We start from the raw sequence: 25,722 nt of genomic DNA on the forward strand, positions 1-25,722 counted from the left end.
CACGAAAACTCAGCAGCAATGTGTACTATCTACTTGGATGCTGCCTGATCTGCTGTACTATCTACAATATGCACTGTAGAAATTCACCAAAGATCCTTAAACAGCACTTTCCAAACCCATTACCACTGCCCTTTGAAAGGACAAGCGCAGCAGATACACAGGAATACCATCAGCTACAAGTTCCCCTCCAAGCCGCTCACCATCATGACTTGGAAATATATCGCCTTTTCTTTACTATCATTGAGACAAAATCTTGGAATTCCTCATAAGGGCATTGTGGGTCAACTTAGAGCATGTGGACTGCAGTGCATCAAGAAGACAGCTCATCAGAACCTTTTCAAGGGCAACTAGGGATGGGCAATAAATGCTGGCCAACAGCCAGCAATGCTTACATTCCACGAATGAATTAGAAGAACTCCACTGAAAACTCCACGGTATAAACCATGTAATATCCACAAATCAGATTTTTAAGTGTAGTGATGGTTATATTGCATATAAAAGAGGAATATTGAAATCAAGATATACTTCTCAGAATATAAATTAGGAAGAATGGCTTGAACATGATTCCCACTGGTAATGCAAAAGTCGCATAAAGTCAAGCATGAGAAGTCAGTAGGTGCTATACAAGAGAGACTTCCATCTTATTCCAGACCATAAATATGCAAATCTGAGGCTGGAGAAAGGAGAAAAATATGCAGTGGTCTCTTGACAAGCTCTCATTCCCACAATTGATCATAAAAATGGTACCTTCCATTCTTGTTAAAAAACAGTAGTCCATCCTATTTCATCAAAATTACAGTGAGCTTGTTTTCTGCAAACTCAAGAACGCTTTCCTGTGTTCCAAGCTCTCTCCAATGCTTATGGTTGGAGAAGCTCAGAAAAGAAGAGACATGCACTGTGGTCATGGGAAGTGGGAAGCCACCTTTAATGGGTACTAATCACTGTAATGGCAATTTATCCTTCTCCCAGATGATAAAAGTGCTAGTATGCGAGGCCAGACCAGTCTGGAACAAGAGGAAGATTTTTAATATTGCTGGAAATAGACTGGACAACACAAGAATGCTAAATTTCAAATAATCATTACTAAGAATCATATAATCCCTACAGTGCAGAAAGACACCATTTGGCACATCAAGTCTGCATCAACCCTCCTGCCCAGACCAATTCACCATCAATCTCCCTACTTATACTGAAGAAAGTGAGCACCGTTTAGTTGGTAAATTGACTCTGACTATTGTGGAAAAAGTACCAGGTATGATTAAGTTCTTAAATAATGGAAAAACAACACAAAGCAGGAAAACATTTCTTTCATTTTCAGGGAATGAGTCCCTCCATGCAGTTTCTAGCAAGATCAAATGAATCACGTCACCAACTTGACTGATTACCTTAAATTGACTGTCAGTGTACTATTAGAACACTTGTGGATACTTAGGAAGTGTTGCCCAATCACATTTAAGAGGAAACATTTTATTCTGGGCTTTGCAAGTGGTACTGACGTAGAGTTGTATTATGGTTATTATGAACAACTGAACAAATGTGTATTTGATTTAATCAGATAATCCCTGGAATGTATGGCCTATATTTCTGGCCTTGCCTCAGCAACAAAATTCATAATGCTTCTCAATTGTATGGTAAGCAGAAAGTCTTTTTGGATTAATGATAGCATCCTACTGATGAAAAATATCACTTGTGTAGCCTTTGAATAAGAGCAGTGTGAAACAACTTTTTTGATCTGTTGAACTGTTTCCCAACCACTTTGCCTTTTCAGTCTAAGCTGAGATAGACTGCGCATTTTGCAGCTCTGAAAGAATGCTTGACCCATTTGTGAATTGGAATATAAAGTAAAAAATGGTTTGACCCAGCCTCTGAAGTAAAGAATTTCACAGATTCACTGCTCTTTAAGTGAAGAAATTTCTCATTTCTCTCTTAAATGGACAACTAATTCTTCTGAGATTGTCCACTGTCCTAGAATCTCCCACAAGAGGAAATAACCTCTCTGCATCAACCCTGTCAAGTCCCCAAACAATCTTGCATTTCAACAGGTCTCCTCTCATTCTTTGAAACTCCAATGAACATAAGCCAAACTTCATCAAACTTTCTCATAACCTGTCACAGAACCATTAGAGGATTCCTTATGCTTCCAGCTTCCAACTCAAAGGCCTCCACATTCAACACAACATCTGTACAATTTCTATTACCTTCAAAATGCTAATAGTCCTACAAATATCTTTGCTATCTTTTTACCATTCTGTATATACCATTCTTTCCAAAATGTTCTGGCCCACTCTTTAAATACCATTGGAATGACCTAAGAAACTGCCATAAACATATTACAGAAGTTCTTTGCAAATCTTACCAAAGTGATGTGTTTCACCCTGCCTACATGAAAATTAAAACAACCTTTTATAACAAAATTGCTTCTGCTATGTGCTTATTTGAACTTCTTCTTTAAGCATTTCCCCATCTCATCAATTCAACATTTAAAGAAATTTATACCAGAGTCTTTTACTTATACTATTCCTTGGCTCTACACTTGTTGAAATTCTTCTTTTATACTGCTACAATTGTCTCTTAGATATACTGTTATTTTCCTCCTTTTCAAAAATCATATAAACTGTGATTCCCAGTGTTGTCCAGCTTGTAGCCACATTCTTTCACAGGATACAGATAACGCCAATTAGGTCAGCATGGATGCTGGTACATAATTGTCCTCGAGAAGATGGGGGGAGCTCAACTCTTGATGCATTGCCATCCATGTGGCTTAGGTACACCGTCAGTGTAAGGGGTAGGGAGATCCAGAAGAGAAGAGAGAGAGAATGGTAATATGGTCCCTGTCAAGGTGTTGTGTGGTTTGGAGAGAGCTTACAGATAGTAGTGCTCTATGCATCTATCACCTGGAAGGCCTCGGGTAGTAGAAGCTGTAGGTGTGGAGAGTGCCAATCGCTTGGTGGACTGCTGCAGTTCAACTTACATATGACACACATTGTTTTGCTATGTGGTGCTTGAGGGAGTGAATCCTTAAACTGCTGAAATAGGTACCAATCAATTGGAATTTATTGTACTCTATTTTGATGAGGTCCTTAAGAGTTGTTGGTTCCACTCATCCAAACAAATGAGCACTATTCTATCACACTCCTGACTTAAACTTTGGAGATGGTCAATAAACATTGGAGAGACAGGTGGTCAGTTACTTGCCTCAGAATTCCTCGATTCTGATGCGCTTTGGAAGCCACAACATTGTTATGGTTGGTACAAGTTTGTTTAGGATTCCAAAAGGGCTCAACAGGTAAATGCCAAAAGGATATTTCCCCTCATGGGAGAATCTAAGACTAAAGGGCATAGTTTCATGAATTTAGACTGCCAATTTAGATCAAAATGAGGAGGAATGTCTTCTCTCAGAAAATTGAATGCCTTTGGAAATTTTGCTAGAGGAGTTGTGGAGGTAGCATCTTCCTGTGTATTTAAGATTAGATTAGATTACTTACAGTGTGGAAACAGGCCCTTCGGCCCAACAAGTCTATACCGACCCGCCGAAGCACAACCCATCCAGACCCATTCTCCTACATTTACCCCTTCACCTAACACTACGGGCAATTTAGCATGGCCAATTCACCTAACCTGCACATTTTTGGATTGTGGGAGGAAACCGGAGCACCCGGAGGAAACCCACGCAGACACCAGGAGAACGTGCAAACTCCTCACAGAGAGTCGGCTGAGGCGGGAATTGAACCCAGGTCTCTGGCGCTGTGAGATAAGCAGTGCTAACCACTGTGCCACCATGCTGCCCACTTTTTCTTTATATAGATTAGATCACTTACAGCGTGGAAACAGGCCCTGCGGCCCAACAAGTCCACACTAACCCGCCGAAGCGCAACCCACCCAGACCCATTCTCCTACATTTACGCCTTCACCTAACACTATAGACAATTTAGCATGGCCAATTCACCTAACCTGCACATTTTTGGACTGTGGGAGGAAACCCACGCAGACACGGGGAGAATGTGCAAACTCCACGCAGACAGTTGCCTGAGGCGAGAACTGAACCCGGTTCTCTGGCGCTGTGAGGCAGCAGTGCTAACCATTGTGCCGCCCCTAATTTAAGTTGAGGTAGACAGATTCTTGATCAGTCAGGGAATTAAGGGTTAAGGGGAAAAGGCAGAAATGTGGACTTGAGGAATGTCAGATCAGCTATGATCTTACTGAATGATGGAACAGGCTTAAGAAGTCAAACGGCCCACTCCCGTTCCTACTTCTTATGGCCTTATCAATGGTATCCCAGAACATTGACAATTTAGTCAATAAAGCCTGTACACCAAAGTGTATGACAGGAGCATGATAGATTACGTCCTCACTGGCTTGGATGAGTGCAGTTCCAACAACACTCAAAAAGACTGACACTGTCCAGGACAAACTAGCCAACTTCAGTGATAACACATCTACATGTGTTTAGCCCCTCCAATAGCAAAGCACAATAGCAGCAATATATACCATCCTCAAGATGCATGGCAGAAACTCAATGAGGCAAAGTCAGACCCACAACTATGACCATCTGAAGGGCAATGACAAGCAGCACCACGTGCAAGATCTTCTCCATCCTGACTGGAAAGCAAATCAGTGTTCCTCCAATGCTGTTTTAAAATCCGGAAAGACCCTAAACCCACTGTAGGAGGATGTACACCAAATGGACACCAGCATTTTAATCAGGCAGATCATCACCAGCTTTTCAGGGACAATTGCGATGGACAATAAATGACAACATCCCACAAACAAATAAAACAAAAGGACTTGACCAGTTCTGTTTGTAGCAGTGATAGCAAGCAACTCTTGATGATGGACATTGAAGTCCTTGATTCAGAGTACTCTATATGCCTTTGTAACCTTCAATGTATCATCCAACTGTTGCTCAACATAGAGATGACTGATTTATCAGCAAAGAACATAGGAACTTGAATTGGCCATTCAGTCCATTGAGCCTCTTTTGCCATTCAATATGATCATGGTTGATTGACCATTTTAATGCCTATTAGTCAACACAAATCTGTAGCCAGTGGTAATCCTTCAACCTCTAACTTAAACGTGAGCTTCCACAGCCTTCTGTAGTCAAGAATTCTGAAGGTTCACAACCTTCTGTGCCAAATAATTTCTTCTCACCTCAGATTTTTAAGTTGTGACTTCTAGTTCTAGATTCTCTAACTAGGAAAACATTTTACCCACATTTACCATGTCTATCCTTTTATTTTGTAAGCTTTAATGAGATCACCTCTCATTCTTTGAAATTCTAAATATCACACAACACCAGGTTATAGTCCAACAGGTTTATTTGGATGTACAAGCGTTTGGAGCACCGCTCTTTTGTCAGGTAGCTACCTGATGAAGGTGCAGCACTTTGAAAGCTTATACTTCCAAACAAACTAATTGGACTATAATCTAGTATTGTGTGATTTTTAACTTTGTCCACCCCTGTCCAACACTGGCACCTCCACATTATGGCTACCTTTGAAATTCTAAGTTAAAAATCACAACACCAGGTTATAGTCCAACAGGTTTAATTGGTACCCCACTAGCTTTCGGAGCGATGCTCCTTCATCAGCTGATAGTGGAGGGCTCGATCGTAACACAGAATTTATAGCAAAAATTTATAGTGTAATGTAACTGAAATTATACATTGAAAAATTGATTGTCTGGTAAGCCTTTCATCTGTTAGAATACAGTGATAGTTTCACTTCTTTCATGTGTAAATCACAAAACCTTTTTTTTAAAGTTGCATTCTCGGGTTAGCTGTGAACAATGGTGATAGCTAGACAATATGTTGAAGGTGTTGGCCCCCTGTGTTCGCTGTCTATGCCATGATGTTTTGATAGATTAGAATCTAGAAAGTGAGATAACAGTTTTACATAAACTCATGTAGTTTTTGAGCTCAGAGTTCTACATGTATGCATGCAGTTTTTGAGCAAAGTACAATGTAACTCTGCAAGTTACTCTGCAGAGTTACATTGTACTTTGCTCAAAAACTGATTTACATATGCATCTCCAAATTTTGAAATTCTAGACAGCATAGACAGCCAAGTTTGCCAATCTCTCTTCTTTGGACAAAGGTGCGTTGGGATTGGGAGTTGAGGGGGTAGAGAAGATTGTAGTTGGCAAGATACTTTGTCCATATTTGATTTGAAACCATGAGGTTCGTGGATGCAGCATATAATTTGAGGTTCTCCCATAGAACTTCCTTCCCAACTACTGTACATGACTTAGAGTCTTAAAATGTACAGCATGGAAACAGACCCTTCGGTCAATTCGTCCATGCCAACCAGACATCCCAACCCAATCTAGTCCAATCTGCCAGCACCCAGCCCATATCCCTCCAAACCCTTCCCATTCATATACCCATCCAAATGTCTTTTAAATGTTGCAATTGTACCAGCCTCCACAATTCTGTTACCTTGGGTGACTCTATCCTACTGGTGGGACAGGACTTATCCAGGGGTATCTGATCATTGTCTGTAAGGTGTGTCTCTGAGATATAACTCGACCAGTCTGTGGAACAGCCTTCCCAATTTTGGCACAATCCTTCAGATGTTAGTAAGCTGGGTGTATAGTTGTTGTTCCTGGTGCCTAGGCCAGCGAATACGGCCCATCTGATGGTGTTCCATTTTGAGTTTGCATCAACTGGGTATAACTAAGTGGCAGAGGGCACTTGAAAGTCAACCATATTGCTGTAGGTCTGGAATTACATGAAAGTCAATTCAGATAATGACAGTGCATTTCCTTCTCTGAAGGGCATGAATGAGCCAAATGGGTTTTTATGGCAATTAAAGGTGATTTCATGGTCACCAATACTGAGAGTAAGTTTTGCTTATGATTAATTTATTTTAATTTACACCAGCTGCCAAGGTGGAGTTTGAACTTGTGCCCCCAAAGACTAATCTGGGTGTCTGGTTACTAGTCCAGTGACATTCCCACTATCCCAGCACGTTCACCACCACTATGCCACAACCTCCCTGCACGATACATGGTTACATCACAGCCTTCAGGCTAAATTTTTATTTCCAACTGATGAGCATCAGCAGTGCCTCAGGTAATAGTCTTTGACTCACAAAGTTACTGGTTCAAATCCCACTCAAGGCTCAAACACAAACATCAAGACTGACAGTCCAGTGCAGTACTAAGAGAGTGCTGCACTGCTTGAAAGGGTCATCTTTCAAGTGAGACATTATACCAAAACCCTGTATGGCCTCTCATGGATGATAGATGGAAAAGATCTTGAGGACAGTTTCAAAAGGAAGCAGGGTAATAGATTATTTGGTCACCATCACCATGCTGTCTGAGAGAGTTGTTGATGGTGTGTGCACATCGATGTCATATTTCCTACATTACAATACTTCAAAAAGTCATTAATTGTCTGTAAAGCACTTTGAAACTTCCATTAGTAGTGAAAATGCCATTTCAATGCAAGTCTTTATTTCTTTTTTTTCAAATTAGCTTCATTTCTTACATTACTTGCATTTGTGCACAAAACTCATCACCTTTTCCTTCTCTCCACCCTTACTCCACTGCCACGCAACAAGTGAAAGAAGTAAGGTTTAAGCAATTGTGAATCCTTTTCCAACTGTCAAAACAGAAATCGACTGAACACCAATTTAAAACATACTGACCTGCAATGTACAACTATGGCACCCGCAAAGGATGGGTTACAGGTCTTCACCTTCTTTAGAAATTTTAGCATACCAATTGGGGTAAATGGAACTCCAAAGTCAGGCCAACTGGTAAAATGGAACTGAGTAACCAATCGCTGAGGCTTCTTATTCATTACATCTCCTACCTACAGAGATGGAAGGTTAAAATAAATTGCTGAATGTTAGCAAAGTACACAAGACAGAACATATGATTTAGGAGCATGAGTAGGCTACTGGACTCCTTGAGCCTGCTCCATCATCCAGTATGATCATGGCTGATTTGATTGTTCCACATTCTGAATAGCTCCAATAAACTTTTCATCCCCATCGACCTTTGCCTTAAAAATATTTAAAGGCTCTCCATCCGACACCTTTATTGAGGAAAACTGAGTTCCAAAGCCACTGAAGATCTTGTTCGTTTCAACAAGTTACCTCTAACTCTTGATACAAATCTAGCCTGTCCAACCTTTCCTTATAAGACAGCTTGCCCATTCTAGATACTTGTCTTGTAAACTTTTCTCTGAATTGATTTCAACATATTTCTATCCTCTTTTAATTAAGGAGACCAAGACATTGCACAGCACTCCAGATGTTACAGAGTCGTAGAGTCACACAGCACAGAAACTGATCTTTGGGTCCAACTTGTCAGTGTCAACCAGGTTTCCCAAACGCAACTGGTCCCACTTGCATGTGTTTGGCCCATATTCTTCTAAACTTTTCCAATTCGTGTGGTCTGACCAGTGCTCTGTATAACCGAATAACCTTCCTAGTATGATTCAATTCCCCCTGCATTTAATAAGAACTTTTTTTTAGCTTTCATAATTGCTCTAGTTTTATACTAATCTTTTGTGATTCATACATGAAGACTCAGGTCCCTCAGAACTTCACAATCTCCCATATCTAGAACCATAAAACTTTACAGGAGGTCAGTTGACCCATTGTGTATGTACCAACCCCCTGAAGAGCTAGCCAGCTAGTCCCACTCTCCAGCCATAGGTTACATGCTTTATCTTTACCACCAAAAAGTTCCTACCTATCTTTGTCGCAAGAACAAATTTTGGTAAACGTATCTTCAGTCTCTTCATCTAAGTCATTTATATAAACTCTAAGAGGTTTAGAAGCCCTATCCCTGTGGTACACCACTCATTATTTCTTGCCAACTAGAAAATGAAATAATTATGCCAATTTTCCTGTCAGCTACCCAAGCTTCAATTTTATATATAACTCCTATACCATGAACTTTTATTTACAGTAATAACTTTTGCTGTGTCACACTTCAACTATGAGATTTCCAATTACAGGAACTATTCGGCCCATTTCAACTCATACATCTAGAATTTCTGATTTAAAAAACTAAGCACTTGACTCTTCAAAAGATTGTAAATCTTTTGTCCCTAATCTTCTACCGAGAGACACAGCTTTAAGTGCTGATCATTCTTTGAGTAAAGAAGCTATTGCTATATTTTCCTTTCAACATACACCTTTTTGGTATAGAATCCCTACAATGTAGAAACAGGCCCTTCAGTCCATCAAATCCACACCAAGCTTCCAAAGAGTAACCCACCCAGACCCATTTCCCCATACCAATTGCACCCAACCTACACATCCCTGAACACTATGGGCAATTTAGCACTGCCAATTCACCAAATCTGCACACCTTTGGACTGTGGGAGGAAACCGGAGCACCCAGAGGAAACCTACACAGATGCTGGAGAATGTGCGAACTCCATACGTTCTGAGGCTGGAATCAACCCGGGTCCCTGGCACTGTGAGGCAGCAGTGCTAACCAGTGAGCCACTGTGCCACCCCAGTATCATGCTTTATCCTGAATTGATAGTCTGGCATAAAATTACTTTTGTTCAATTATATGTTGTATAAGACACCTATTTTGCAACTTATCAAGGCTGTATCTTTGATGTGACTTTAAAAATAGTGCATATTGTTTAGGTTCTCAAATACTCCTAAAATCTGCATTCAATTTTGAAATTTCATTCTTGGCACCTCTTTTCTCCCCAGGTCGGAATTTTCTTCTCTAGTTGGCTAAAGGTGGTGTTTGTGGGCTACCTTCCTCTAGCAAATGACTTGTTTGATTACTTCAGAGGGCAGTTAAGGGTGAATTAGGAGACCAGAGGGATATATGGGCCAAAGTGACATAAAACAACAAGTTTCCTTCATTAAAAAGATACTAATGCATCCGTGAAGTATTAATTGACCAGTCTAAAATAATCTGTGGGTTCTGAAGGAGTCATATCAGAGTCAAAACATTAACTTTCTTATCTCTGCAGATGCTGTCAGACCTGCTCAGTTCTTCCAGCACGTTGTTTTTATTTCAGATCTCCAGCTTCCAAAACAAGTTTCATAATCACTTTTACTGATACAGGTGGCTTTGAGTGTATTTTTCTGGAGTTATTAGTCCACTAACAGTCACAATGCAACTGCATCCTCTTCCCATTGAAACAGAAAATACCAAATTTCCAAACATCTTGTGCAAATTAAATGCTGAACATTGTAAAATAACTGCAGATTTAAAATAACTGGCAAAACACAGCAGGTGGTGGTTAGAGATTATTTTTGCTTTTAGACTGTAAACTACTATCTGAAATGCACCATCGTAAACAATGGTGAAAAAAACCCAGTAGAAACTGAGAAATGAAAGGATGGGGGATGGGGAAACTAGCACTGTTATGAGCAAAGGACACAGAAGTGAAAAAACAATTTGGATGGCACCTTCAAAAAGCCAGCTCAGGCATGATTCATCAATACAGTCTTGCAGATGGGAAGGAGGTCTATGGTTCTATGAGATGAAGGAACAGCCAGTTAAGATATCAATGGTGGCCAGAATGAATTATTCTAACATTCTATATCAATTCAATTTTTCATGAACTCTGTACATAATTCTGATTAATAAGCATTTAAATGCTTTCCAGTCATTGAAAACACAGTTGTCAAGTGAAACAAGTCAAAACTAATTTAAGAGTATTTTCACATCTAGAAACAGAACCAAACGAACTTACAAGACTTACTTGCTGAATACAGAACTTGCGAATGGTGTAGTCCACTAGTACCATCATGTCTTCCACAGACACTCGGATGTTCCCATATGTCCAACAACCCTGGTCTGGCCAGTATTGGGCACATTTGCACTAAAACAAAAATCAGAGTATTTATGACATTGAGTTGTTAGATTTCAGAAGAAAAATACTCGGTAATTATTACTTTAATCAAAGCTGAATATAATCTGGGGGGTTGGTGCTGTTGTGACTGCAATCAAGTCTAATAATTTCCAATTTATAGTCTGAGCTCGTACAGGGGGAAAAACGATGAAAATCAACTCTTTCAGAAGAGAATTGCCCAAACAATGCAGTTTCAAATTAGGCTTCGAGACACATCTTTCAGCACTAAATAGACCCAGATTCACTTATGCAAAGTTTTTTCAATAGTTTTATGTATTTTGCTGCATTACAGACATAAGAATATGTAAATATTCCTTGGATAAGAGAGGGCAAAAATGCAAACAGTGTTTCTGAAATGTTGGCCCAATTTCTGATCACTAATTTCTAATGATAGATGTCAAATTCTGCCATGAATGCGGCCAACTTGAATATCTCAATTGTATTCAATGTGGAAACTCTCACTTAAAGACAAAGTCTAGAGATTTGATTTTGTCAATGGAACTGACATGTCCAGTGAGAAAGGTGAAAACAGGTAATTATGAAAAATCATAAAGGCTAGCATCAATTTTGGAACATTTTTTCTTTGATTAGTGCTTTTAAATAGGGTATTTAGAACATAGAACATAGAACATAGAAGAATACAGCGCAGTACAGGCCCTTTGGCCCTCGATGTTGCGCCGATCCAAGCCCACCTAACCTATACTAACCCACTATCCTCCATATACCTATCCAATGCCCGCTTAAATGCCCATAAAGAGGGAGAGTCCACCACTGCTACTGGCAGGGCATTCCATGAACTTACGACTCGCTGAGTGAAGAACCTACCCCTAACTTCAGTCCTATATCTACCCCCCCTTAATTTAAAGCTATGCCCCCTTGTAATACCCGACTCCATACGCGGGAAAAGGTTCACACTGTCAACCCTATCTAACCCCCTAATCATCTTGTACACCTCAATCAAGTCACCCCTAAACCTTCTTTTCTCTAATGAAAACAGCCCCAAGTGTCTCAGTCTTTCCTCATACGATCTTCCTTCCATACCAGGCAACATCCTGGTAAACCTCCTCTGCACCCGTTCCAGTGCCTCCACATCCTTCCTATAGTATGGCGACCAAAACTGCACACAATATTCCAGATGCGGCCGCACCAGAGTCTTATACAACTGCATCATGCCCTCAGGACTCCGGAACTCAATTCCTCTACCAATAAAAGCCAGTACGCCATATGCCTTCCTCACCGCACTATTTACCTGGGTGGCAACTTTCAGAGATCTGTGTACATGGACACCAAGATCCCTCTGCTCATCCACACTACCAAGTATCCGACCATTTGCCCAGTACCCCATCTTATTGTTATTCTTCCCAAAGTGAATCACCTCACATTTAGCTACATTGAATTCCATTTGCCACCTTTCTGCCCAGCTCTGCAGCTTCACTATATCCTGCTGTAACCTGCCACATCCTTCCTCACTGTCAACAACTCCTCCGACTTTCGTATCATCCGCAAACTTGCTCACCCAACCTTCTAACCCCTCTTCCAGGTCATTTATAAAAATGACAAACAGCAATGGTCCCAGAACAGATCCTTGCGGAACACCGCTAGTGACGGCACTCCATGAAGAAACTTTGCCATCAACTACTACCCTCTGTCTTCTTCCATCCAGCCAATTCCTAATCCAAACCTCCAACTCACCCTCAATGCCATATCTCCGTATTTTCTGCAGTAGCCTACCATGGGGAACCTTATGAAACGCCTTACTAAAATCCATATATACCACATCTACCGCTTTCCTCTCATCAACCTCCTTCGTCACCTTTTCAAAGAATTCAATAAGGTTTGTGAGGCACGACCTGCCCTTCACAAAACCATGCTGACTATCCTTGATCACATTATTCCTATCCAGATGTGCATAAATCCTATCCCTTACAATTCTCTCTAAGACTTTGCCCACAACAGAAGTGAGACTCACCGGCCTATAGTTACTAGGGTTATCCCTACTCCCCTTTTTGAACAAGGGAACCACATTTGCTATCCTCCAGTCTTCTGGCACTACTCCTGTAGACAAAGAGGACATAAAAATCAAGGCCAATGGCTCTGCAATCTCCTCCCTTTCTTCCCAGAGAATCCTAGGATAAATGCCATCAGGCCCAGGGGACTTATCTATTTTCACCTTTTCCAGGATTTCCAACACCTCTTCTCTACATACCTCAAAGCCATCCATTCTACTTATTTGTGACTCAGTATTCGCATCGACGACAATGCCCTGTTCCTGAGTAAATACTGAAGAAAAGTATTCATTCAGTGTCTCCCCAATCTCTTCCGCCTCCACACGCAACTTCCCACTACTATCCTTGACTGGACCTATTCCTACACTAGTCATTCTTTTATTCCTAACATACCTATAGAAAGCCTTCGGGTTTTCCCTAATCCTACCGACTAAGGACCTTTCATGTCCCCTCCTTGCTGCTCTTAGCTCTCTCTTCAGGTCCTTCCTGGCTACCCTATAACTCTCAATCGCCCCAATTGAACCTTCACGTCTCATCTTGAGATAGGCCACCCTCTTCCATTTAACAAGGGATTCCAATTCCTTATTAAACCACGGCTCCCTCACACGACCCTTTCCTCCCTGCCTGACAGGTACATAATTATCAAGGACACTCAATAGTTGCTCCTTGTACAAGCTCCACATATCATTTACACTCTTGCCTTGGAGTCTACTTTTCCAAGCCACACATCCTAAGTCATGCCTCACCGCATCATAATTTCCCTGACCCCAGCTATAACTCTTGCCCTGTAGTACACACTTATCCCTCTCCATCACGAGAGTAAAAATCACCGAATTATGGTCACTATCCCCAAAGTGTTCACCTACCTCTAATTCTAACACCTGGCCTGGTTCGTTCCCCAGAACCAAATCCAGTATGGCCTCACCTCTTGTTGGCCTGTCTACATATTGTGTCAGGAAACTCTCCTGCACACATTGAACAAACACTGACCCATCTAACGAACTTGAGCTATAGCTTTCCCAATCAATATCAGGAAAGTTAAAGTCCCCCATAACAACCACCCTATTACTGTCACTCATCTCCTGAATCACCTTCCCTATCCTTTCTTCAATGATTCTAGGACTATTAGGAGGCCTGTAAAAGACTCCTAACAGGGTGACCTCACCTTTCCTATTCCTAACCTCAGCCCAAACTACCTCAGGTGGCAAGTCCTCATCCATCGTCCTTTCCACCACTGTAATACTATCTTTGACAAGCAATGCCACACCTCCCCCTCTTTTACCCCCACCTCTGACCCTACTAAAACATTTAAATCCTGGAACCTGCAACAGCCAATCCTGTCCCTGTTCTAGCCATGTCTCCGTAATAGCCACAACATCGAAGTCCCAGGTATCAACCCACGCTGCAAGTTCACCTACCTTATTTCGTATACTTCTTGCATTGAAGTATACACACTTCAAGCCACTTTCCTGTTTACAGGCACCCTCCTTGGAAATTGATGCCATGTTCCTAACCTCCCTACACTCCAGGCCCTGCACCCTGAAGCTACAATCTGGGTTCCCATGCCCCTGCAGAGTTAGTTTAAACCCCCCCCAAGAGCACTAGCAAACCTCCCCCCAAGGATACTGGTGCCCCTCAGGTTCAGGTGTAGACCATCCTGTTTATAGAGGTCCCACCGTCCCCAGAAAGAACCCCAGTTATCCAAAAACCGGAATCCCTCCCTCCTGCACCATCCCTGTAGCCACGCATTTAAGTGTTCTCTTTCCCTATTCCTCGAATCTCTATCACGTGGCACGGGTAACAAACCAGAGACAACAACTCTGTTTGTTCTAACTCTGAGCTTCCAACCTAGCTCCCTGAAAGCCTGTCTAACATCCTCGGCACTCCTCCTACCTATGTCGTTGGTGCCAATATGGACCACGACTTCGGGCTGCTCCCCCTCCCCCTCCAGGACCCGGAAAACACGATCAGAGACATCACGTACCCTTGCACCTGGGAGGCAACATACCAAACGTGAGTCTCTCTCGTTCCCACAAAACCGCCTATCTGTGCCCCGAACTATCGAGTCCCCAATTACTACTGCTCTGCTCTTCTTCACCCTTCCCTTCTGAGTAACGGGGACAGGCTCCGTGCCAGAGGCCTGAGCCCCGTTACTTACCCCTGGTAAGTCATCCCCCCCACAAGTATCCAAAACGGTATACTTGTTCTTGAGGGGAACGGCCGCAGGGGGTCCCTGCACTGGCTGCTTCCTCCCAGTGCCCCTCACTGTCACCCATCTATCTGCCATCTTTGGAGTTACTACTTCCCTATAACTCTGATCTATGACCCCCTCTGCCTCCCGAATGATCCGAAGTTCATCCAACTCCAGCTCCAGTTCCCTAACACGGTCTTGGAGGAGCTGGAGATGGGTGCACTTCCTGCAAGTGTAATCGGCAGGGACGTCGATGGCATCCCTGCCGATTACACTTTATTTGTCAAGACGTTAAGTACTAGGACGAGACTATCAAATTGAGCAACAAGTGAAGCCAGCCATTTAGAACTGTGTAGACCTCAAACTTACCAACAATGGTTTCAAGAAGTTCAGCTTGATTTGTTGGATTGGATATTCTTCCATATGTTTTAACGGCATAGCTTTCCAGATATCAGGTACTTTTGATAAATAATTACATGCAAGTCGTATCTTTTTCTATTTTGGTCACTTGTCCATTGCCGACATTTTATGTATTCTAATAAACATTTGCCCTTTTTGATAAACACATTAAATTACAACTGATACTTAATCTAATTCTGAACACTTAATTATAAAATTTGTAATGCTGTCAAGTGGATGAATGCTGCTATTGGACAAAGTGAAACTTGAAATCCATTTCAGAAATTCTGGCCTAATTATTGTCTGCTGATTGTTGATCCTGATCAGTTTTTCTTGGTAGCTCTGGTTAGTGTTGGAGGCATGTTCCAAGTCTACCCTAATTTGAATTGGAACTGAAGCCATGTCAGCGGTGATATTATTCTGAACTACACTAGCCATCTAGCCAACTCATCTGTTATTTTTAAATTTATTTGTCAAGACGTTAAGTACTAGGACGAGACTATCAAATTGAGCAACAAGTGAAGCCAGCCATTTCATGCTGTTGCTATGCAGGAACAACACAAATGGCATTCATCAGGACATGCTGCTGTGGAAAAACTAAAAAGACATTTTGTCTATCACATAACTGAGTGATATGGCTATGAATTTCAGTGTGAGCATGATACGAAGTATGCAAGCCAAAGATCCCAAAGAAAAATACATGGTAATTATTACTTTAATCAAAGTTTGCCCTTAGAATGCTCACAACAAATCCAGTTTTCCAGAAAATGAACTTTGATACAAGGAGTAAACTTTTCTGTATACAGAAAGTAAGAATGATCTGTTTGTTGGTCTCAGGACTATGTACAGTTTGCTTATTTGATCATTTTATAAATGTTTTATGTGCATTTAATGTCTTTAGATAACGTATCTCCTCAGGTATCTCTCTTTGACTGAGACAAATCGAAGAAAGGGCATATATTTCTCACGTGAAATGCATCACTGATCCCAAATAATGTCATGACAGTATTACCTCTTTTCTCTCTTTTAGGTTTGTCACCATGACAATTGTTGCTGTGTTTTGCTCCCATATCATCCTCCAGAAATCATTCACAGTTTCTTCCTTTGGCCCTGAAACATAATTGAAAGGAAACAGCATAAATTATCCACCATGTCCTTTCATTTCCAATCTCTCAGTGAAAATAAGATAGTTAAGGTAAAAGGGAAAAAAAAAATTATATCAGAATAAGAACACAAACAGGAATAGGTCATCCAGCCCCTCAAGCCTGCTCTGACTTGCTATAGGATAATGTCTGATCGGACATTTCCCATTTCTACTTTCCTGCATTATCCTCGTAACCCTTGACACTTGTATTGATCAAATATCTACCTGAGCCTTAATACACATAAGGATTCAACACCCACAGCTCTGTGGCTAGGGGTTTCAAAGATTCACCATCCTCTCAGAAGAAATTTTTCTTCATCTCAGTCTTAAATTGTCATTCTGAGACTATACCCTCTCGTCCTAGATTTGCCCATAAGGGGAAAAGTCATCTCAGCATTTACCCTGTGAAGCTCCTTACGAATCCTTTATGTTTCAATGGCATTACCTCTCATTCTTCTAAATTCCAGTGAGTGGAGTCCCAACCCGTTTAGCCTTTGCTCAGAGACAATCCTTCCATACCAGGTGAACCTTCTCTAAATTACCTCCAATGAATTGATACCTTTCCGTAAATAAGGGACCATATGTGATCTCACCGACACTTCGTACAATTGCAGTAAGACTTGCCTACTCTTATACCTCAACCCCGGAAAAATAAGGGCCAACTTCCATTAGGCTGGCTGATTACCTGTTGCAACTGTATGCTATCTTTGTGTCTTACACAACTCCCTTTGTGTTGTAGCTAGAGTTGGGAGGTCATATTGTGGCTGTACAGGAAATTGGTTAGGCACTGCTGGAATATGGTGTGCAATTCTGGTCTCACTCTCATCGGAAAGATGTTGTGAAATTTGAAAGGGTTCAGAAAAGATTTACAAGGATGTTGCCAGGGTTGGAGGATTTGAGCTATAGGGAGAGGTTGAATAAGCTAGGGCTGTTTTCCCTGGAGCGTCAGAGGCTGGGGGGGTAACCTTTTAGAGGTTTATAAAATCATGAGGGGCATGGATAGGGTAAATAGACAAAATCTTTTCCCTGGGGTCGGGAGAGTCCAGAACTAGAGGTTTAGGGAGAGATATAAAAGAGACCTAAAAGGCAACTTTTTCACGTAGAGGGTGGTACGTGTAAGGAATGAGTTGCCAGATGAAGTGGAGGAGGCTAGTACAATTGCAACATTAAAAGGCATCTGGATGAGTATATGAATGGCAAGGGTTTGGAGGGATATGGGCCAGCTACTGGCAGGTGAAACTAGATTGGGTTGGGATATCTGGTTGGCATGGACGGGTTGGACCGAAGGGTCTGTTTCCGTGCTGTACATCTCTATGACTCTATTTAAATGATACTGCCTTTTATTCTCCCTTCAAAAATGAACTTCACCTTTTCCATTTTGCCAATATTTTGCCCACTTACTTAATCTACCAATGACTCTCTGTAAACTACTCGATTCCCTTTTGCAATCTGCCATTCCACCTACAGGTTGTTCTGCTACAACACAACAGTTGTGTTCCTCAGCAACCTAGTGCTATAGAAAATCCCTATATGGAAAACCGCTATAGAAAATCGCACTGCAGAAGATTGCTTATAGAAAATTGCTATATCAGTGTTATCCAAACAAAATCCACAATTTGTCAATTGCATTACAGGCAACTCACACTGAAAAAATGTATGTTATAGCAGAACAACCTGTGTTTCTGTGCCGTTTGCAAACCTGGCTACAGTACATTTGCTTCCTCCCTCCAAATCAGTTACAGCCCCAATATTGATCACTGTGGAACCCCACTGGTTACAAGTTGATAACCTGAAAGAAAGAATCCTTCAACTAGCTGTTTCCTACCCATTAGCCAATTCTCTATTCACGCCAATACACTACCTCCAACATCATACGCTCTTATCTTATGACTTAACCTGTTGTCAAGTCCAAATACAACACACTCGCTGGCTCCCCTCTATCCACTCTTGTTGAGAAATAGTTGAAAATCTCTAAGAAATTAGTCAGGCATGATTTTCGTTTCATGAAGCTGCAGTGACTCTGTTTGATTATTTATGAGTTTTCAAATGTGTTATTACTTCCTTATTATTTGATTCCAATCAAATTTATCACAACACAATGCTTTTGCGCAACACATAATTAGCATTGTGATTGCACTACCAGAGGGGTAGGCAGAGCCAGATTCACTTGTGGCTTTTAAAATGAAAGTAAATAATTATCTGAAGAGAAGAAAACATAGGACAATGGGGAATAGCAGAAAAATGGAACTAGCCAAATAGCTTTATATATGATGGGATGAATAGCCTCCTTCTGTGCTATAACACCATATTCTATAAATCAAACAAAAAACATATAGGTAGATAAGGCAGATAACTTAAACAATTTACCATTTTAAGTTTATTTTCTTTTAATTTCTAACTACCTGTAATTGCATTTGAGAGGATGGTCAGCTGTCATGTTAGAGGATGGTCATGTTAGGGAGCTATGTTAGAGTGCTGTTAGGGAGGCAGTTCCAGGATTTTGACCAATTGACATTGAAGGTATAGCAATACAGGTAGTTCTTCCTTAAAACAATGATTGTGTTCTTGTGCAACACTGCACTATAGAAAAATCGTGCTTTACACACAACTATTTAAGTGTTAGCAATGTAATTGCGTATCAGCCAACACGTTTTAGATTAAATTAGATTACATTACAGTGTGGAAACAGGCCCTTCGGCCCAACAAGTCCACACCGACCCTCCAAAGAGCAACCCACCCAGACCCATTCACCTACATTTACCCCTTCACCTAACTCTACGGGCAATTGAGCATGGCCAATTCACCTAACTTGCACATTTTTGGATTGTGGGAGGAAACCGGAGCACCCGGAGGAAACCCACGCAGACACGGGGAGAATGTGCAAACTCCACACAGTCAGTCACCTGAGGCGGGAATTGAACCCGGGTCTCTGGCACTGTGAGGCAGCAGTGCTAACCACTGTGCCACCGTGCCGCCCACCATTTTAAACCATTGTGTTTTAGAAATCGCCCCCAATTCATCACGTTCATTTGTGTTACAGCAAATTCGCATTAACAAAATGCATATTACAGCAGAACGACTTGTACAGTTCATAGAAACATAGGACATAGGAATTCAGAGCAGAGTTAGGCAATTCAGCCCTCAAGCCTGCTCCGCCAATTAACATGATTATGGCTGATTTTATCCAAGTCTCAACTCCACTTTCCTGCTGGTCCCCATAGTCCTTTATCCCGCTCTTCATTAGAAACATATCTATTTCTTTCTTGAATCTATTGATTGATTCTGCCTCTACTACACTCCAGACCAGTGAGTTCCACCGATTCATGACCCTCTGAGAGAAGTTTCTCCTCATCTCAGTTTTAAACCTACCTCCTCTCACTCTCTGTGATTTCTTGTTCGAGACTGTCCCACAAGGGGGAGCATCTGTTCAACATCCACTTTATCAATCCTCTTTAGCATTTTATATACGTGAAGCAGATCCCTCCTCATTCTTCTGAACTTCAGAAAGTGCAAGCTCAAGCTATAAAACCACTGTGAATGACAGTCCTCCCAGCCCTGGAATCAACCTGGTAAACCTCCTGAGCCAGGACAGTGTGAGACTTGGAGGAGTGCTTGCAGGTAGTGGTGTTTCCACATCTCTCTGCCCTTATCCTTTCAGCCAGTACAGATCGCAGGATTGGAAGGTGCTGCTTCAGGAGCTTGGGTGAATCGCTGCAAAGTATCTTGTCGATAGTACACACTGAGGGAATGAATGCTGAAGGTTTCAAATATGGTATCAATCAAGTAGGCTGTTTGTCCTAGTTGGTGACAATCTTTTTGAGGATTGTTAGAGCTACACTCCTCTAGCAAAGTAGAAAATGCAGTATTCCAACACACTCCTAACTTCTGTTTGTAGGTAGTGGACATCCTTTCAGGAGTCAGGAAATGGGTTGGCTGCCAAAGAATTCCCAACTTCTGACTTGCTCTTATAGCCACAGTATTGTCTATAGCATAGCCTGGACATTGTCTAGATCTGAGGAAGGATCACCTATATGTTAATTCTGATTTCTCCTCATAGATGCTGCCAAATCTGCTGAGCTTTTCCATCAATTTCTGTTTTTGTTTCTGATTTACAGCATCCACAGTTCTTTTGGTTTTTGTTGTGTAGATCTTGTTGTATTTGGCCTGTTTCAGTGTGTGAGGAGTTGTGAATGGTGCTGAACAATCATTAGCAAACATCCCCACTTTAGACTTAATGATGGTCAGAAGACCATTCGTGAAGATGTTAAAGATGTGTATGCCTAGGAGGCGATCTTGAGGAACCCCTGCAGTGATATTTTGCACCCGAGATGATTGGCAAAATGGTCTTACTTTTTGCTAGGTACGTCTCCAACAGCAGAGAATTTACCTTGATCCCCACTGACTCCGTAATATACACTTTGTCAAATGCTATCTGGATATCAAGGGCAGTCATCTTACCATTCGCTCTGGAGTTTAACTAATTTGTCCATGTTTTAACCAAGGCTGTAATGGGGTTAGAAGCTGAGTGTGGCTAGAGGAAGCCAAACTGAAAATCAGTAAGCAGGGAATTGTTCACCAAGTGCTACTTAGTAGTGCTGCTATAACATTTTCCATCACTTTGCTGATGATATACTGATGGCATGGTAACTGGCTGGGTTGATGCTTTCCAGCCTTTTTCTGATCAGAATATACTTGAACAATTTTGAATATTGCTGAGTAGAAGCCAATATTGTAATTATACTAGAATAGGTTGGTTAGGGCCTCAGCTAGGTTTTGAGCACAAGTTTTCAGTATTACTGCCAAAATGTTGTCAGGGAATCACAGGTCTTCCAGTATCTACTGATGTGGAGGTGCCGGTGTTGGACTGTGGTGAACAAAGTTAAAAATCACACAACATCGGATGAGAGTTCAACAGATTTATTTGGAAGTACTAGTGTTTTGAGTGCTGTTCCTTCACTGTTGGACTATAACCTGGTGTTGTAATTTTTAACAGGATCTAGTACCTTCAACTGTTTCTTGATTACAAGTAGAATGAGTTGAATTGGCTGAAGGCTGGCAACTGTGATGCAATAGACCTTAGGAGGTATTCGAGACCAATCATTCACTCAGCATTTCAATAACAGACAGAATTACATGCAGGAAATTACATATTGAAAAATTCTTTACATTTAAATATGTTTATGATTTACCTTGAGCTGCTATAAACTTGTTTTTCTCTTGATAGCCCTTTTAAAAATAAAAGATGAACATTACTAGGTATTGATATAACAAAAAATCATGCAGACGTCCGTTGTGTCTCATCCCCAAATAAATAACAATCTTGTGAGGTGCAGTGTACTAGTGTACTAAACAATTACAAATTGACAATTGTAATTAATAATTAAACAGGTTCATGCTAAATGCAACAATTGAATTCACTCTATGGAAAGAAAGGCAATGGAGAAAGAGTAGAATTGACTCATTCATCAAATTCGATGAAGTGAAAGCAGTCAATGCATCGATCACTGAAATTTACCAAAGGATTGAGAATGTTTTAGGCAATTCATAAAAACCTTGCAACAATTTTTGTTGGCTCTATGAGTATAATGTTCTTCTCCCACAAAATTAGACATTTCACTAAAGCTCTCATTTTGCCATAACAAGAGCAAGCCATGAGAAAGTCCATGGCAAACAGAAGAAATTGTACAACAGTTGTTTTCAAAACTTTTTAACCCTTATTCAAATCTGCCACCAACTTTACTTCTATGTTGTATGCTAAAAATCAGACTGTTAATCAAAGTATTAGCTCAGTAGTTGTGAAGGAGAATGATGCAAATGTGGGTTCAATTCCTGCACCAGGTGAGGTTATCCTGAAGGACACTCATTCTCAATTACTCCTCCTCATCAGAGGTGTGATAATCTCAGATTAAAACATCACCAAGCCGTTTCGCTCTAATAACAAAACAGCCCTATGGTCTTTGATCAAAATACTCTTATGCTAATTAAAGAAAGATTATAAATTCTGCTCCCAAAGAAACAGAAGACTGAAAAAATCTGGAAGAATACAGCTTGGATTACTATGATGAGAAATGCTTTTCTTTGCTCTTATAATTTGTATGAGCATAAATGGTACTAAGCAACTGATTATGCAGATGCTAAAAAGGCAATTAAGCACTTACACCTAATAGGGCTAAGATGACTGGCCTCCAACAAGCGTAACTATCCTTTGTACCAGGTGCAATATCAAACATTGTAGATTTCACGATTCCCAGCAACTTCAATTTTACGAGGGTTCTTTTTATCACAAACATACAAATTAGAGCAATTGGTTGCCATTTGATTCATCGACCCTGCATAGCTGTTCAACAAGATCATGAATGATCTGACAGTGGCCCAAACCTCACGTTTCTTCCTATCCTAATACCAAACTCCTCCCTTAATGAATCAATTTTCCTCTGAAAGAGAAGTATTCAATAACTACTTCCATCTCCCCCAGGTGACCAGCATTCCATAGCTAGACATCCCTCAATGAAAAAAAATTCCTCCTGTTCTTAAAGACCACCTAATTTAAAAGTTTGCCCCATATTTCTAATCCTTCCCATAAGGAAAAATGTACACTGGGCATCCTACTGGGTCAAAAGAGACTGGAGGATCGCAAATGTTGTTCCCTTGTTCAAGGAGGGTAGAAAAACCCTGGTAATTATCGATCAGTGAGCTTTACTTTGGTTGTGGATAAAGTGTTAGAACAGGTTATAAGGGGTAGGATTTTTAATTATCTAGAAAGGAATAAGCTGATTAGGGATCATCAATACTGTTTTGTGAATGGTAGGTCATGCCTCACAATCCTTATTGAGTTCTTTGAGAAGGTGACCAAACAAGTGATGAGGGTAAAGCAGTTGATGATGTGTGTATGGATTTCAGTAAAGTGTTTGATAAGGTTCCCCATGCTAGGCTATTGCACAAAATATAGAGGCATGGGATTGAGGGTGACTTAGCGGTTTGGATCAGAAATTGGCTAGCTGAAAGAAGACAGAGTGGTGGTTGATGGGAAATGTTCATCTTGGAGTTTAGTTACTAGTGGTGCACCACAAGGATTTGTTTTGGGTTCACTGCTGGTTGTCATTTCTATAAACAACCTGGATGAGGGCATAGAAGGATGGGTTAGCAAATTTGAGGATGACACTGAGGTTGGTAGAGTTGTGGATAGTGTCGAAGGATGTTGTCGGTTACAGAAGGACATAGATAAGCTGCAGACCTGTGGCAAATGGAGATAATGAGGAAAAATGTGAGGCAATTTACTTTGGAAAGAGCAACAGGAATGAAGAGTACTGGGCTAGTGGTAAGATTCTTGATAGTGTAGATGAGCAGAGAGATCTCTGTGTCTGTTGCCACCCAGATTGATAGGGTTGTTAAGAAGGCATACGGTGTGTTAGCTTTCATTAGTAGAAGGATTGAGATTTGGAGCCATGAGGTCATGCTGCAGCTGTATAAAACTCTGGTGCAGCTGCACTTGGAGTATTACGTACAGTTCTGGTCACCGCATTATACGAAGGATAGGGTTGGTCCATTCTCTGAGTAAAGAAGCTACCTCTGACATTTGGCCTACATCGATCACCCCTCAATTTAAAGTTATGCCCCCTCGTACTCGCCATCATCATCGGAGGAAAAAGGCTGTCACTGTCCACACTATCTAACTCTGATTATTTTGTATGACTCAATTAAGTCACCTCTCAACCTTCTTTTCTCAAAGGAAAACAGCCTCAAATCCATCAGCCTTTCCTCATTAGACCTTCCATCCATACAAGGCAACATACTAGTAAATCTCCTCTGAACCCTTTCCAAAGCTTCCATATCCTTCCTATAATGCGGTGACCAGAACTGTACACAATACTCCAGGTGTGGCCGCACCAGAGTTGTACATCTGCTTGACACATGGTTCCGAAACTCAATCCCTCCACTAATAAAAGCAAACATTAGCCCAGTACTCTTCATTCTCCTTCCAAAGTATGCCTTCTTAACAACCCTAATAATTTGGGTGGCAACTTTCAGGGATCTAGGCACATGGACACCAAGATCCCTCTGCTCAACTACACTATCAAGAACGTTACCATTTGCACAGTACTCTGCATTTCTGTTGCACCTTCCAAAATGAATCACCTCACACTTTTCCACACTAAACTCCATTTGTCACCTCTCAGCCCAGTTCTGAAGCTTATCTATGTCCCTCTGTAACCTACAACATCCTGCTGCACTATCCACAACTCTATCAACCTCAGTGTCATCCACAAATTTACTAACCCATCCTCCTACACCATCATCCAGGTTGTTTAGAAAAATAACAAACAGCAATGGCTCCAAGACAGATCCTTGCGGTACACCACCAGTAACTAAACTCCAGGATTAACATTTCCCATTAGCCACCACCCTCTACCTTCTTTCAAGCCAATTTCTGATCCAAACTGCTAAATCATCCTCAATTCCATGCCTCTGTATTTTGTGCAATAGCCTACCATGGGGGACCCTAGCAAATGCCTTACTGAAATCCATATACATCACATCAACCACTTTACACACATCCACTGTTTGGTTACCTTCTCAAAGAACTCAATAAGGTTTGTGAGGCATGACCTACCCTACAAAACAACTCTGTTTACGACCCCGAATCAGCTTATTCCTTTCTAGATGATTATAAATCCTACCTCTTATAACCTTTTCAAACACTTTACCCACAACCGAAGTAAGACTCATGGGTCTATAATTACCAGAGTTGTCTCTAATCCCCTTCTTGAACAAAGGAACAACATTTGCTATCCTCCAGTCTTCTGGCACTATTTCTGTAGACAATGATGACATAAAGATCAAAGGAGAAAGTGAGGTCTGCAGATGCTGGAGATCAAAGTTGAAACTTTATTGCTGGAACAGCACAGCAGGTCAGGCAGCATCCAGGGAACAGGAGATTCGACGTTTCGGGCACAGGCCCTTCTTCAGGAATGAGCAGAGAGTGTTCAGCAGGAGAAGATAAAAGGTAGGGAGGAGGGACTTGGAGGAGGGGCGTTGGAAATGTGATAGGTGGAAAGAGGTCAAGGTGAGGGTGATAGGTCGGAGTAGGATGGAGGCGGAGAGGTCAAGAAGAAGACTGCAGGTCAGGAAGGCGGTGCCG

At 41.3% G+C, this 25,722-nt stretch overlaps 1 protein-coding gene across 7 annotated transcripts in view; it reads right to left on the reverse strand.

Moving 5' to 3' along the window:
* ptpra (protein tyrosine phosphatase receptor type A) overlaps positions 1 to 25,722 on the reverse strand; it is a 313,384-nt gene that overhangs the window by 93,674 nt on the left and 193,988 nt on the right. For 5 of the 7 annotated variants that reach the window (XM_043700933.2, XM_043700779.2, XM_043701093.2 and 2 more), the window contains 4 exons: positions 21,773 to 21,809; positions 16,452 to 16,549; positions 10,685 to 10,813; positions 7,650 to 7,816 (listed from right to left, as the gene is read on the reverse strand). In XM_043700933.2, coding sequence (XP_043556868.1) covers positions 7,650 to 7,816; positions 10,685 to 10,813; positions 16,452 to 16,549; positions 21,773 to 21,809 — 431 coding nt within the window. The remainder of the gene's footprint in view (positions 1 to 7,649; positions 7,817 to 10,684; positions 10,814 to 16,451; positions 16,550 to 21,772; positions 21,810 to 25,722) is intronic. The other 2 variants (XM_043701012.2, XM_087991448.1) reach the window with 1 other exon arrangement.

The sequence above is a fragment of the Chiloscyllium plagiosum genome, unplaced genomic scaffold (genome assembly GCF_037043375.1).
Source record: "Chiloscyllium plagiosum isolate Xiang-an unplaced genomic scaffold, Cpla_swu_hap1 HiC_scaffold_1, whole genome shotgun sequence".
Classification (NCBI taxonomy): Eukaryota; Metazoa; Chordata; class Chondrichthyes; order Orectolobiformes; family Hemiscylliidae; genus Chiloscyllium; species Chiloscyllium plagiosum.